Below are 13,614 nucleotides of genomic sequence, written 5' to 3' on the forward strand. Positions count from 1 at the left end.
ACAATCCTCTTTAAATCAACACCCACTCGACTGGGAGTTAGAAACACAGGACTGAACTTCAGGCAAGGAACTAAGACCAAAAAGAAGACCAAGATCATTCCCCTTTCAAGGTGAGAGAGCCTTTGAGTTTATTCCATTTCTCCCAGACAACTAAATAAAACCTCAGGAAGAGCATCAGGGTTATCTAAAGAACAGCTTAGGTACCTCATCCAAGCAGTTCTCCCCCAGAGGTGCCACAAACTCAGCATCCTTATCAGACTTCCCATCTACCAAAGTCTGCAGCATCTCACTGCCCCCTATAACCAAAGGAACTGAGCACCACCTCAGGTAAGCAATTCCCTAAGGAAAATGCTCTCCCTGTTGCCATCCCAAACTGCTCTTCAGGTTTTAGAGCAGAACTACACTTCAGGTTGAGATTTGCAACAGGCACTGTACTCCTGGCACAGTTTTCCCACTGCTTCCCAGAGACAGCAAGTTCTGCCTGGCACTGAAAACCTACCAGTCAGATTTTGATAAGCACTTATCACAGCAAAAAAAAAAAAAGCAAGAATGAAAAACAAACAAACAAAAAATCCCACAAAAAAATCCTACCAGAGGCCAGGACAAAATGGTGCAAAAGGGTCTGCTGTCCCCAGCAGCAATCACACCTGCTGACAGCTGCAAGAGGCTACAATTGTACAACCAACCAACCATAAAACCCAGCCAGCAAGAGTAAAAACCAGGGCTTTTGCTCATCTGCTTTTGATTTTTATAATGCTGTTTCTTTTAACAAATGAAGTTTAAGTGCTTATGGGACTAACAACCTAGTAAATGAACTAAGTATTAATTTGTGGCTTTATTACTCAGCAGACCTATTTTCATGAAGCTGTTTTTCCTTAGGACACAGCTTGCTCTGCAGCAGCTGTTCCCTATTACAAGCCACTCAAATTCCTCTGCCTCCAATTTTCAAAAGTGCCCACACTAACTTGAAATATTTGGAAATGAGACCAAATTGCTGCGAGAGCTCAGCAGCACTACACCTCACCCCTCTAATACTAGCAAAGATCATCCTATAAAACACGTGTAGCAGCAGGGCTGGGCTGCAGGTTCCTTCCCACCTCCCTTGCCGTGGGCTGAACACTGACCCAGGTGGCCCAAACCCTCCAGATCCACCTCACCTCTTGTCCTGTCATGATAAAGGATATTATTTTATGGGCTGCAGCACAGGAAGTTCAAGTTAAACATAAGGAAAAACTTCTTTACTATGTGAGGGTGACAGAGCCCTGGGACAGGCTGCCCAGGAGTGGAGTCTCCTTCTCTGGAGACTTTCCAAACCTGCCTGGACGGTTCCTGTGGGATCTACTGTAGGTGATCCTGTTCTAGGACAAGGGTTGGACTAGATCATCTTCAGAGGTCCCTTCCAACCCTGACCATTCTGTGACTATGGCCACAATGGTTTGTGAAAACCCATGAAGAAGCCACCAGGCAGGATGTGAACTCAGATACAGTTCCCACCAAGGACTGAGGAACGAGTTTGGCCTCTGCTCCAAAGACTGTGTGACCTTTAGACAGCTACAGGTGAGGGGGCAGCAGGGGGTTTGTGGAGTAACTGGCTGTAACTAGGAGAGAGGAACAGGGCAGGCAGCCCTGGTGAGCTGTGAGAGTGTCTTAAGCCAGGGTCTCGGGTGCCAGGGGAAATCCTGCTGCAGTAACAAGGGCTCCAGCAGTCGAGTGGGGTTTGAGTCTTGTGCTCTTAAGAGATTCTTCTCTGGCCCCACTTTGAACATCCTTTTGTGTCTTAAGCTCAAAAATAAAAAGTTGGGGTTTTTTTTAGAACAGTATTTTTTTGTAAGTGTAGAAGAAATTCCTGCTCCCAGCTCCTGCCATGTGTAAGTCAAGGCCATTAACTGATCTAAAAAGGCACTTAAATCAGTTTATCTGCTCTTCTGTTTGCCACATTTTAAGTATACATTTCTGTTGGCTGTGAATGCTGCACAATACCCCTTTTCAGACACACACTCACTACTTGAAGCATTTCTCAGCATGCTCCTGGCAGCTGTCCTAGTCACAACTACCTTGGAAAATAGGTTATGTTACACTGAATAATTACATGCATTGAATGATACCAGGGCAAGTTGGGCTCACAGGAGGAAGCTGTGCTGATCCTGCCAGTGCCAGAGCTGGGGACAGCCCCTCTGCCTGCACATCTCTGCCCCCTCCCCTGCAGCAGACCCTTCTTTTGGGCAGCTCAGGCACAAAATCATCCCCCTTTTCTTGCTGCATTTGGGTTTCTGGTGAGAAATCACTCAGCTCACTGAGTCCAACCAAAGCCAGGGCAGCAGTGAGGTGGGGGAAGAGAGTGGGACCTGCTGGGGACAGGGATCAGAGGGCTAAAGGGGCTGCAGACACCCAGTGCAGTGTCCCTGCAGTCACACAACAGCACTTGGGACAAGAGAAAAAGGCAACATGAGTGGTGGTTGAAAGCCTCGGTGGTGTCACAGGATCTACTTCTGTGGCCCTTATCCAGCAAAGCACTTAAGTGAACGCTCGGTGTTAACAAGTGCTTAAAATCAGTCAAGCAATGAAGCACAACCTAGAACTGAAGCCTAAAGGAGGACAAACTGGGATCTAAAGATGCCCTTTTAAAACCTTCTGTGCATCGTGAGAAATAGTGACTTGTTGCTTCCTGACACGACCCTGCCTTTTCTTTTGGACAAACCACACTGAGCCGTGAGAAGGTTAAAAATTCACCCACTTAAAGTCACAAGGTTTTTGCTACCACCAGGATAAACATGGCAGCTGTCACTTGGAAGCTTGATTTCAGTCTTTCTGCCTACTCTGACAAATGCTACTGCACTTAAGTCACACACTGAAGGGCTTCTTCATGTGTTCAGACTGTGGTTTTATATTTACCAGAGAAAAAGCTGAGACTTTGGAAAGCACCAGTGAGACCTGCCTGTGGTTCTCTGTGGCTATTCCTGCACTTTGGAAAAACAATGACTAATTCAAATCACTTCATGGACTTTTGTGGCCAGTCTGCATGACACAGTAATATCTTACTTTGTGGGATCATTTCATGTGGAGAAAGGCTTAAAATACATCAGTGTGGTGATGAAGTCAAAAGGCATTCTTGTTTGGGGGATAGTTGAGAACAGGAAGGAAAAAGTCACTGCTTTGGTTTTTAAGCAACTATGAAGACTTAATTAAAAGAAAAAGCACAATTCATATAGAGGAGATGCAAAACTCCTACTGACATCCAAAATGTCAAGACTGCTCACTGTAGGACATGAGATACTTAGGAGTGCATATTTTTATTATTATTAACTGGATTTAAGGCATCCTGAGCAAGGAGTTAAGTGCTGCCAAGTGAGAAAACATTAGATCCTACAGAGAGAGACTGTGGAGGTAGAGCAGTGGGTTAGTGGCACAGCTGGGTACTTGGGAAGCACAGGCACCCCCGTGTGAATGGTTCATGACACACCAAGCACTTTCTGCACAGGTCTACAATCTCTGGAAGATCTTAAGAGAGAGTCCTGCGATGAACCTTGGATGGAGAGTAGAAAGAAACCATTTCTTTCTGAAGGTAAAGTGAATTTATGGCCCATTCCTACTGTGTGTTTTTTCCTTCACAAGCACACAGCCTCCAGCTGCCTAGTGCTGCTGGGGTTCCTCTCCAGGATGGCTGCAGGACCACAGGACTCTTCATGGAAACACCTTGCACAGGCTGGTCCCTGGGCCAGGGCAGCTGGGGCTGTGCTGACACATCCTTGGGAGGACCTTTTTGTCCTCTTAACAACCTAAGCAAGCTGTTGCAGAGCCCAAGTCAAACCAATATGATCATTAAACACATGGAGAAATCAAATGAAGGACCCAATTCATGGTGTTCAGTGTTATCTAAAGCCACCAATCTGTTGCACAAGAGCAGTGGTGTTTACACCTTGGTTTAACTCACAGGTTAAAGCTACTCGTGGGAGTAGTTGTGCTAAGGTGACAGCTCTGCTGGGGTAAACCTGATGTAAACAGTCTTCACCTCTCTGCTGAAAATGACATTGCTGTGCTTTCCAACTGAAGTGTATTTGATAAGATAACTAGTGCCTGGCAAAGCACATTTAAGTTATGTAAGGGAAAGAAGAGGAGGGGAAAAATCTTGTATCAACAGCAAAACAATACAGCTTTATCTAATCTCAGCAACTTATTGCTGCTTGTCTCTGTGTGTGCTTTACTGACAAAATAAAATAAATTGAATCAGCTCACACATGATAACATGCTCTTTCCTACCTCATACTAATTGCTTGGCTAATTGATGTTTGTTGAACTTTCTCCATTTCATTGAGTGATTAGGTACAAAGCTAACAGTTGACATCTGTAGGCGCTTAACTGGCGTCTGTAATTACTGTTAATGTTAAATAATTGTTAGTTAATTGGAGTGGTAACTGACTGAATGGAATCCAGATTGTGAAGCAAAAAGAGACCTAGTTAAATAAACATACATTTCCAGAGAAAACAACATTTTATTACAAGGGAGAGACTAACAGCAGGCCAGATCTGGGAGGTCTGCAGGATGCTCCAGTTAGGAAATCCCATGCCAGACTCCAGCATGGGCTCTAACTGGAGGCTGGTCAAGTCAGGATCTTTGTCATCGAGACACTCCTAGCCCAAGAATTTTTCCACCTTATCTTGAACCAGTTATCACGACTTGTTATCTTACAGCCCAATGCACCTAAGTATTTTTTGAGAATATCAAATATAGCTTAGCCTACAAAACAAACACTCTCTCCAGAATAGATCTAATTATGTGTTATTAAATATTGCTGGTTTGTTCACTAAGATTGCAAGTCTTTGTTAAAATCAACAGCCTTAAATGAACTCTTAGGGGAATCCAATCACCAGCCGACACCAAAGGGTGCCCAATACCAGTCCAACTGGGCAAGGATGCCCAGAACAATGCTTTCAACTCTCTCCCTTCTCTATCTTGGTAAGAAAAAACAGTGCCTACAGGTGCTTGTACCACGCTGGCTGGTTTTACAGTTTTGTTTTGAATTACTAACTGAAATAATACCTGAGAGGTTTTGGAAGCCCTGTTTTGTAATATCCTAAGTTTTAGGACTTAAAATCTGAAGGTTTGGAAGAGGCTCTTTGAGTTTCACCTGTGTCTCTGGGCACACTGGGGACACCACATTATCTAGTGACCTTTCATAGCAGCTACAGACTCTCCAGTCACTGGCAACCCCACCTGGCTGCCATGTCCCAGCCAAAAAACCACTGGCACCTAAGAAGGAGAGGGCACAGGAAGTACATGGATGGAGAGGAGTGGTTCATGCCCAGCAGATGCTGCCATTAGGGGATCTTAAGGAACAAATTCCTTGCTCAGACCAAGCCTTCAAGGCACAGACATAACTGCCTTGCCCTTTTGTGTACCAGAACAAAGCACCATTACACAACATAGATCGATTTTTTTCTGTCTGCCCAACTTGGAAGAGTGAACTGCTGCACTGCTGCTTCTAATCTAACATGCACATACAAGAAACCTGGCTCCTCAAAACCAGAGGCTTTTTCCAGTGCTCAGTCCCTCACTAATGAGACACCAAACCTTCACGTGGAAATACTGAAAAGTCACTTGAAACCCACAAAACACAGGCAAACCAAGTGATCAAAAATCATCAGGAACATCTCCACCAGAAAGGCAAGGAGACACTGTTGTCAGAGTATCACTTTGGGAGGGTGAGCCATCACAGCAACCACAAAATAAGAAATGCAGAACTGCTTGTATGATTCAGCAGTCCCTGAGGTTTGCTGGCCAATGGGTGGGTTTCCTGCAGCACTGGGATTGTTCCAGAGCCTGACCAACAAGTAGAAAAAAGCATGTCATTGAGGAGAAGAGGGAGCATGAAGGGCCAACATCTGCACACAGCAGCAGCCCAAAAAATTGAAAGCAACACTGAGAACATGTACCAAATGAGTCAGGATGTTATCCAGACTCCTAGAGACCCCTGGAGAGCAGGGTGCCAGCAGCAGTCAGCTCTCTGGCACATCAACCATGTCCCTGTTGCACATGTGCAAACTATGTAGTAGTGGATCCATTGATATTCACCACAGGATGCTGAGGGGACAGTTCCCTCAGAGCACTTCTTCACAGCCAAGGATCTCCTGTGAATGGGATCCACAGGGAGGTATTTGCCAACTTTAGCTCCCTACTTGTTTCCAGAAACAGATGTTGTAGAGGATCCTCAAGACATGATTCACCACAGACTAACAAAGGGAGAAATAACAATCCATCTGTTTTTCTAGGGAAGGATATTGCTGTGGAACCACCTAAAAAGCCAGGGCCTGATCTGACTGGTATTTCAGCCACCAGTGAGGATGAATAACCCAGACGCCTTGATCTACCTCCAGCTGAGAGAATAAATATTTCCCTGACAGCTGGTGGTGCCATGAAGCAGAAGGATTCATAAAGTTTACATGAACATCCTGTAAACAATTTGAACATAAAAAAGCTGTAACAGCCCAATTGTGTTTCTGATCAAAGGCAAACTTCAGCATACAGCACAAACGAAAACTTCATCACTCTGGGACTCGTTTCTCCCTCCAGGAAAAGCCATTTTCCAAGGGTATGTAGGAGGGAGTTAACATAAATGAAATGCACAGCAGTAGTAGCAGCTGCCTGCTCTGCAGCTTCAGATGTGTCTATTTAAATTATTAAGAGATAATGGAATTAAATTATGCTGGAAAAGTCACGTTACAAAAAATCATGAACAAAGCCTGCACTCTGGCCAGGATTAATGGTGCTAAGGTTGATGTTCTCAGAGAGTAAGGAGAACTGATGTTCCTCCAAAGACACAGGGACTAGATAAGCAGGAATCCCAAACTGGAAAGCCTGGGGAGGGGGACAGACATGGAGCTGCAGGCAGGTGATGCACTCCTGTTCCACCTCTTGTCCATCTCACTCAGATATGAACAGCTCTTTTTCCAAGCATTACTAAGGGCCCAGACTCTTGGATGCTCCCCTACCACCTGGATTTCCATGGGAATCATTTCCCTAGGATATTTTCAGCACACCAAGGCAAAGCATCCCTGCCCAAGCAATGGGTGCAGGGCTGATTCACTACCAGAGACAACCTGGTTCAGTGACAGTGATTCATGCCTTGGGGACCAAGCCACATCCCTCCCAGATTCCCAGCCAGGAGCAGTGGCAGCACAGACACGGGAGCACCACAACGCTCTCCAATGCAGCATCTCTCAGCCATGACATGTAACCAGCCCTGAGGGGCCCCAACATCCACATGCTGCCCCCGAGAAGTCACAGGACCCTTCCAATTTTAGGGATGCATCTTCCCATCCAGCTCTAAGGGCAGCTAACTCCTAAAGGAAAGCGAAGAGACTTCTCAAGGGGTTTTACCACCTCTTCAAGGGAGGTTTTGGGGGGTGGGAAGGATTAAACTGTGCTCTAAATTTTTAAATTATTAGTATTTCTGAGGAAGAGACAGTTCCACAGTACACACCCAACCTAACCCATCACACCTTGAGCTTGATCTCCTATTCAGCCCAAATAGATGCAGAAAGGGGATAAAACATATACACAAGACTTAAAAACCTTCAGGATATCTACCTGCTTTTTAAATACATTACTTCTGTAATTTCTGCTACCTCAGCTATAAATAAGTCTGCAAAATAAAAGCAGCAAGATGGAAAAAAATGTGTGTGAGAGGCACGGGGTAGCTGTGGGACACCTGAGAGGAATGGCTGTGGGCACAGGGGGATGTCCACTTGTCAGCCTGCCCAGCCCTCCCCGTTTGGTCCATCAGCCAGGAGCTTTGAAGGTTCCATCCTAATGCATCCAATGCAAATCTGACCTTTCTTACAAGTGACTTTTATTGCTTTTGGCAAAAGCAGCCTGGGACAACACGAGGCGGGGGGGGGGAAACTGGCTTGAAAGCAAACAGACTGAACTGCAGAGGGAGAACTTGAACTTGGAAAACATCAAACTGACAGGGCCAGGGAAGTCCTCAGCCAAGCCCAGGGCAGAGGCTTAGAGAAGGCAACAGCCTCCCAAGCACCAGGAGAGCCCCTGCACCTGCCTGCAGGCAATTATTGACATTATCTCCAAACAGGGGATCTTTTGGGAGGCTCTTTTCCTGCTATTTAGTAGTTTGAATGCTAATCCCTTTAACAAAACTGTCCCCTATGCTCCTTCCACCCTCCTTCCCCTTAATCTCTTTCTCCCAGTGGTAAAAAAAAATAAAAATAAAAGGGAAAAAAAAGAAAATAAAATACCAGTCGGCCTAGTTTGGCCGCACCTGGATTTGCATTGATTCTTCCCTTGTCATTCATGTTACCAACAGGAATTAGCATATGGCTTTAAGGGGAAACTCAGGAGGAGAAAAGAAAGGCACCATTTTGATGGAAATAAGGGGCAAAGGAATAATCTACCATCAACTAAAAAGCTTATTTGTGTACGGTTTCCCAAGCAAAGCTTCGAAAAAACCCATGTTGATTTTAGGCTACACAAAGAAACCCTAATCCTTTCAAGGGAACTAAATCACCAAAGAAAAGTAGCTGGGAAGAAAAGGCTCCCCTGTCAGGCCTGGGTATTCACATCCAAATAGATGCCATGAATCAAGCTCGGTGAGTAAACAAAAATAAGAATGTGGGAAATGTGTTTGATTAAAAAAAAATAAAAATCAAAAAACCCAATAAAAAAAAACAACTTAAAAAAAAAAAAAAAAGGAAAGGAAGAGGAGCCTGCTCTTCATCAATCACCTCCCAGGGAGGAGAGCCCCTCACCCCCTGCTTTTTAAATACATTACTTCTGTAATTTCTGCTACCTCAGCTATAAATAAGTCTGCAAAATAAAAGCAGCAAGATGGAAAAAAATGTGTGTGAGAGGCACGGGGTAGCTGTGGGACACCTGAGAGGAATGGCTGTGGGCACAGGGGGATGTCCACTTGTCAGCCTGCCCAGCCCTCCCCGTTTGGTCCATCAGCCAGGAGCTTTGAAGGTTCCATCCTAATGCATCCAATGCAAATCTGACCTTTCTTACAAGTGACTTTTATTGCTTTTGGCAAAAGCAGCCTGGGACAACACGAGGCGGGGGGGGGGAAACTGGCTTGAAAGCAAACAGACTGAACTGCAGAGGGAGAACTTGAACTTGGAATACATCAAACTGACAGGGCCAGGGAAGTCCTCAGCCAAGCCCAGGGCAGAGGCTTAGAGAAGGCAACAGCCTCCCAAGCACCAGGAGAGCCCCTGCACCTGCCTGCAGGCAATTATTGACATTATCTCCAAACAGGGGATCTTTTGGGAGGCTCTTTTCCTGCTATTTAGTAGTTTGAATGCTAATCCCTTTAACAAAACTGTCCCCTATGCTCCTTCCACCCTCCTTCCCCTTAATCTCTTTCTCCCAGTGGTAAAAAAAAATAAAAATAAAAGGGAAAAAAAAGAAAATAAAATACCAGTCGGCCTAGTTTGGCCGCACCTGGATTTGCATTGATTCTTCCCTTGTCATTCATGTTACCAACAGGAATTAGCATATGGCTTTAAGGGGAAACTCAGGAGGAGAAAAGAAAGGCACCATTTTGATGGAAATAAGGGGCAAAGGAATAATCTACCATCAACTAAAAAGCTTATTTGTGTACGGTTTCCCAAGCAAAGCTTCGAAAAAACCCATGTTGATTTTAGGCTACACAAAGAAACCCTAATCCTTTCAAGGGAACTAAATCACCAAAGAAAAGTAGCTGGGAAGAAAAGGCTCCCCTGTCAGGCCTGGGTATTCACATCCAAATAGATGCCATGAATCAAGCTCGGTGAGTAAACAAAAATAAGAATGTGGGAAATGTGTTTGATTAAAAAAAAATAATAATCAACAAACCCAATCAAAAAAAACAACTTAAAAATAATAAAAAAAAAAGGAAAGGAAGAGGAGCCTGCTCTTCATCAATCACCTCCCAGGGAGGAGAGCCCCTCACCCTGGTTACAGGCCTCCACCAGGAATGTGGATTCACTCAAATGCCAAAGCTTTTTACAGCGAATTAGCAAAATAAAGATGCAGTCACATGTAGTTTGGGGGCCTTGGGTCACTCCAAACACACAACTCTTCCTTTCTCCTCGTCTGGGCCACCTATTCTCTGCCTATGGAGGGGCCAGAGGGGAAACCTGGAAATGCAATTAATCAGCAAGGACAGATAAGCTTGCCAAGTGAGATAACCTTGTTAGACCACAGAAATAATCCAGACTGTACTTCCAAAGGATGCTAATACACGAAACACAGGAATATGGATCCGTAATGCAATTAAATATAGGTATAATTCAATATGCAGCAAAGGACTTTAGAAGCTACAGCACAGAAACCTGGGGATCCCAGACAAAACAGGGTCACACACTCCCCAGTTAAACCACTCATGAAATTAAAAGACACAGAAAAACACCAGAATGACCCAGGGGAATAACAAATCCAAACCTGGTGAGAAGCACACAGGGCAAATAACTGAGCAAATCCACATGTGGGCAAAAAACCCCCCTAAATTTTGAACTAATCAAATCCATCTCTTCTAATGCAAACTGACTCAAATGTTCCAAGAAAACAGTGAGGTAAAATACGGGGGTTTGCACCCTTTTACTAAACAGGGACCATACAGTACCGTGGAGAAGCAGGGGTGAAAACCAGATGCATTTTAAAGGCTTTGAATTACACTTGTTGGTGCAACTCATGCCTGGAGCTGCTCTCTCAACCTTTTTTTCAAAAACACAAACTAAACCAAAAGTAAGAATTAAAAAATAAAAAAGCCCCAAAGCCTACAGAGTCTTTCTAGTAACACTGCTCCAGAACAAGCCCTGCACAGAAGCTCACTGGCACTGATTTAGGGTAAGCTTTTCCTTAATGTACTGTTATATCATTAGCCACTCTCTCTTCGGATTGCTGTTTGGAAGAAATTAATGGGATACTGAATATTTAAATGTGGCCCTCTATATCATTTATTAACTCTACAGAAAGCACACAGCACAGTAAGCCATGGTTTATGACTATTATCCTGTGAATACTAAATGCTGGCTGGTTATTACTGTCAGCAGTGCAAATTGGCTATTCATAATTCCACGTCTATCATGTAGCTGATGAGTAACAATCAAGTTAAAACATTTTGAAAACTCTTACAGTTATTTAAATGAGCTTAAATTAAAGCCATTTGTAAAATAAACTATTCCCTAATATTGTTATTTAAATTAATCCTGACCTGGCAGGCAATGCATTATTTAAAGCCTTTATTTTATATTGCTTAAGCAAAGCAATTACCAAGCATACAGAACATGTCTGAAACCAAGAGAAACATAAAAAGCACTAACAAGCTGATTGTGACACTTCTGCAAGACAAGTTCCATTTCATCTCCCATGGAAATTGCCATGAAAAGAAACGGAGGGAGGAGGGGGGGAGGTTTGGAAATAAATATGTTTGCAATGTGAATTGCAGCCTTACCTTTACTTGTAACAGCGTTGAACAGTTTTTCAGAGCTGGCATCAGATGCCTGAAAGACCAATAAAAACAAAAACAAAAAACAACACGTTACATTTCCTACAAGCGATCGATTTCAAAAAGGCAAGGCAGTACATTTATACACACACACACACGTATATTTTAGAGAAGCAAATCAGGTGGCAGAGCCACAGGCAGCTGCAGGCTGGGAAGCAGATGGCCATGCGGTGGTGCTGTCTGGCTGTGCTTCACCGCCCTGCACTGCAGCCCCTGCCTGGGAAGACTCTATTTAAATACAGAATTTTTTATGTTATTATTATTATTATCATTTAACGTATTAGCTGCACAGAAACGACGTTTTGGCACTGTGATTATCCAATACATTCTGACGTTGGTTTGGTGAGGCAGAAGAGTGATGGCTCAAGCTTCAGGAATTTGCAGAACTGCAGGTTTCTTCATTAATTTTTAAAGTATTTTTGGAGACCCGTCCTGTGTCAACCATTGGATTTTTACCATCTTTAAATCAGTGCTGGCACCTTGCTTTAGTAATTCTATAAATGGCTGTAATGTATTCTTTGAAAAACTATGCTAATAATATTCAGTATCAGCCTTTTATTTCCACCTAAGATTTGCCTTTGTCAAAATAACTGATTCCTGACACCACGCTCTGTATAAACCAATAACCCATTTCCTTTTTCACCAAGCCACCTTCATCCATGGCAGGTTTTTCCTCCTAATATTGTGTTGTACCTTATCTACCACTGCTGTTCGTATGCAAGTCTGCCCGTTCATCTTCCTACCTATTATTAAAAACCCTTATTTCAGTTTCACACAAAGCCACTGAGCTCCCCCTTCCAGAAACTATAACGGCAAGAAACCAGACTGAGGAAGATAACACTGCAAATGTTGATTTTACAAACATCCTGAGCCCCACAGCAGAAAGCATTAAGTTCAGGCATCTGTGTGCAGCTGTGTGTGCACACAGATAATACACACAGACCTACAGCCAAAGCTTCAACTTACACCACCTACACATCCCCAAAACCCAACTGTCTATCTTGGACCCAGCTGAGATTGTCTGCTCTTCAGAAACACACTGGGAGAAACGTGCCCAGGAACAAACCACTGCAAACAGGGAGGAAATGCAACACTGGAGAAAGATTTCAGTCCTCTCCTAGGAACTGTTTTCTCACTGGATTCAGGAAAAATCATTATTAAAATCACTGCCTATTTGGAAAACAGGCTGTGGTTTTTTTGTTGAAGGGATTTCTCAATTCAAAACCACACAAAAAGCATCAGTCGAGCAAGACGCAGAAGATGCCTGGACTGTACTGAAAACTTAGGTGTGAAATTACTGATAAAGAAGTGCATCCAGTTCAGACTGCATATCAGAGTGTAGTAATACACTGAAATAACTTGTTTGCCCTCAAGTTAACAACGTACAGGATTTCTATGATTGATTATTAAAAATAGCTTTATTCTTTTTCATGTTTCTAGACAGATTTTACTAGATTACTGCTGGCTTATGTAGCAGCTGAGCTGGTGTACTTCTTCTTGATTAAATACCTTGTAAACACTGGATTTATTACCCAGTGATGGATTTATTATTCAGTGGCGACTTTCTATACATTCATGAAAATATGTGAATAATGCAGAGATTGAAGAGATCAAGAGGGCCATGTGCTCTGAAGAGCAGTCCAGTATTAGTCCAACAAATGAAGAGATGCTGAATGCTCTCCTAACCTTGCCAGCCAGCTCCCTGATTAAAAATAAAAACCTTCTCCAGTGAACTTCATCTGTTCTTGCCTTTAAAAATGCAGCTTCTCTCAAAAGCCAAAACTCTCTGCACCATTATTTCTTCTTAGAAATAAAACGTGATTTTGAAAAAAAAAAAAAAATAAATCAAACTTCTTAGAGTTTCAGCTCTTTATTTTACTGCTTCAAAATGAAGCAGGAGGCAGAAGCCTTAAAATTCCTATTTGCTTCATTCTGCCAGGCGTTAAAAAACATGTTAAGAGAAGTTTGCCCTAATGCCCAGCAGAACCCAAGAGATTGTTTTCAAGCTCCGGTTTTGCAGGTGAAATATCTTCCTGTGCTGGTGCACAAACCGGTCAGAAACGCTGCTGGGAGACCTGGAAGTGGCACTTGTGGGACCCGCCGTGGTGCACAAAAC

General features: G+C 43.6%; 1 protein-coding gene across 1 annotated transcript in view; it reads right to left on the bottom strand.

The window, feature by feature from the left end:
* Positions 1–13,614, bottom strand: part of AUTS2 (autism susceptibility candidate 2) — a 565,263-nt gene that overhangs the window by 65,151 nt on the left and 486,498 nt on the right. The window contains exon 6 of the mRNA XM_009999154.1: positions 11,445–11,493. Within this exon, the coding sequence (XP_009997456.1) occupies positions 11,445–11,493 (49 nt within the window). The remainder of the gene's footprint in view (positions 1–11,444; positions 11,494–13,614) is intronic.

Source organism: Chaetura pelagica, unplaced genomic scaffold, assembly GCF_000747805.2.
Source record: "Chaetura pelagica isolate M959 unplaced genomic scaffold, ChaPel_1.0 scaffold230, whole genome shotgun sequence".
Taxonomy (NCBI): Eukaryota; Metazoa; Chordata; class Aves; order Apodiformes; family Apodidae; genus Chaetura; species Chaetura pelagica.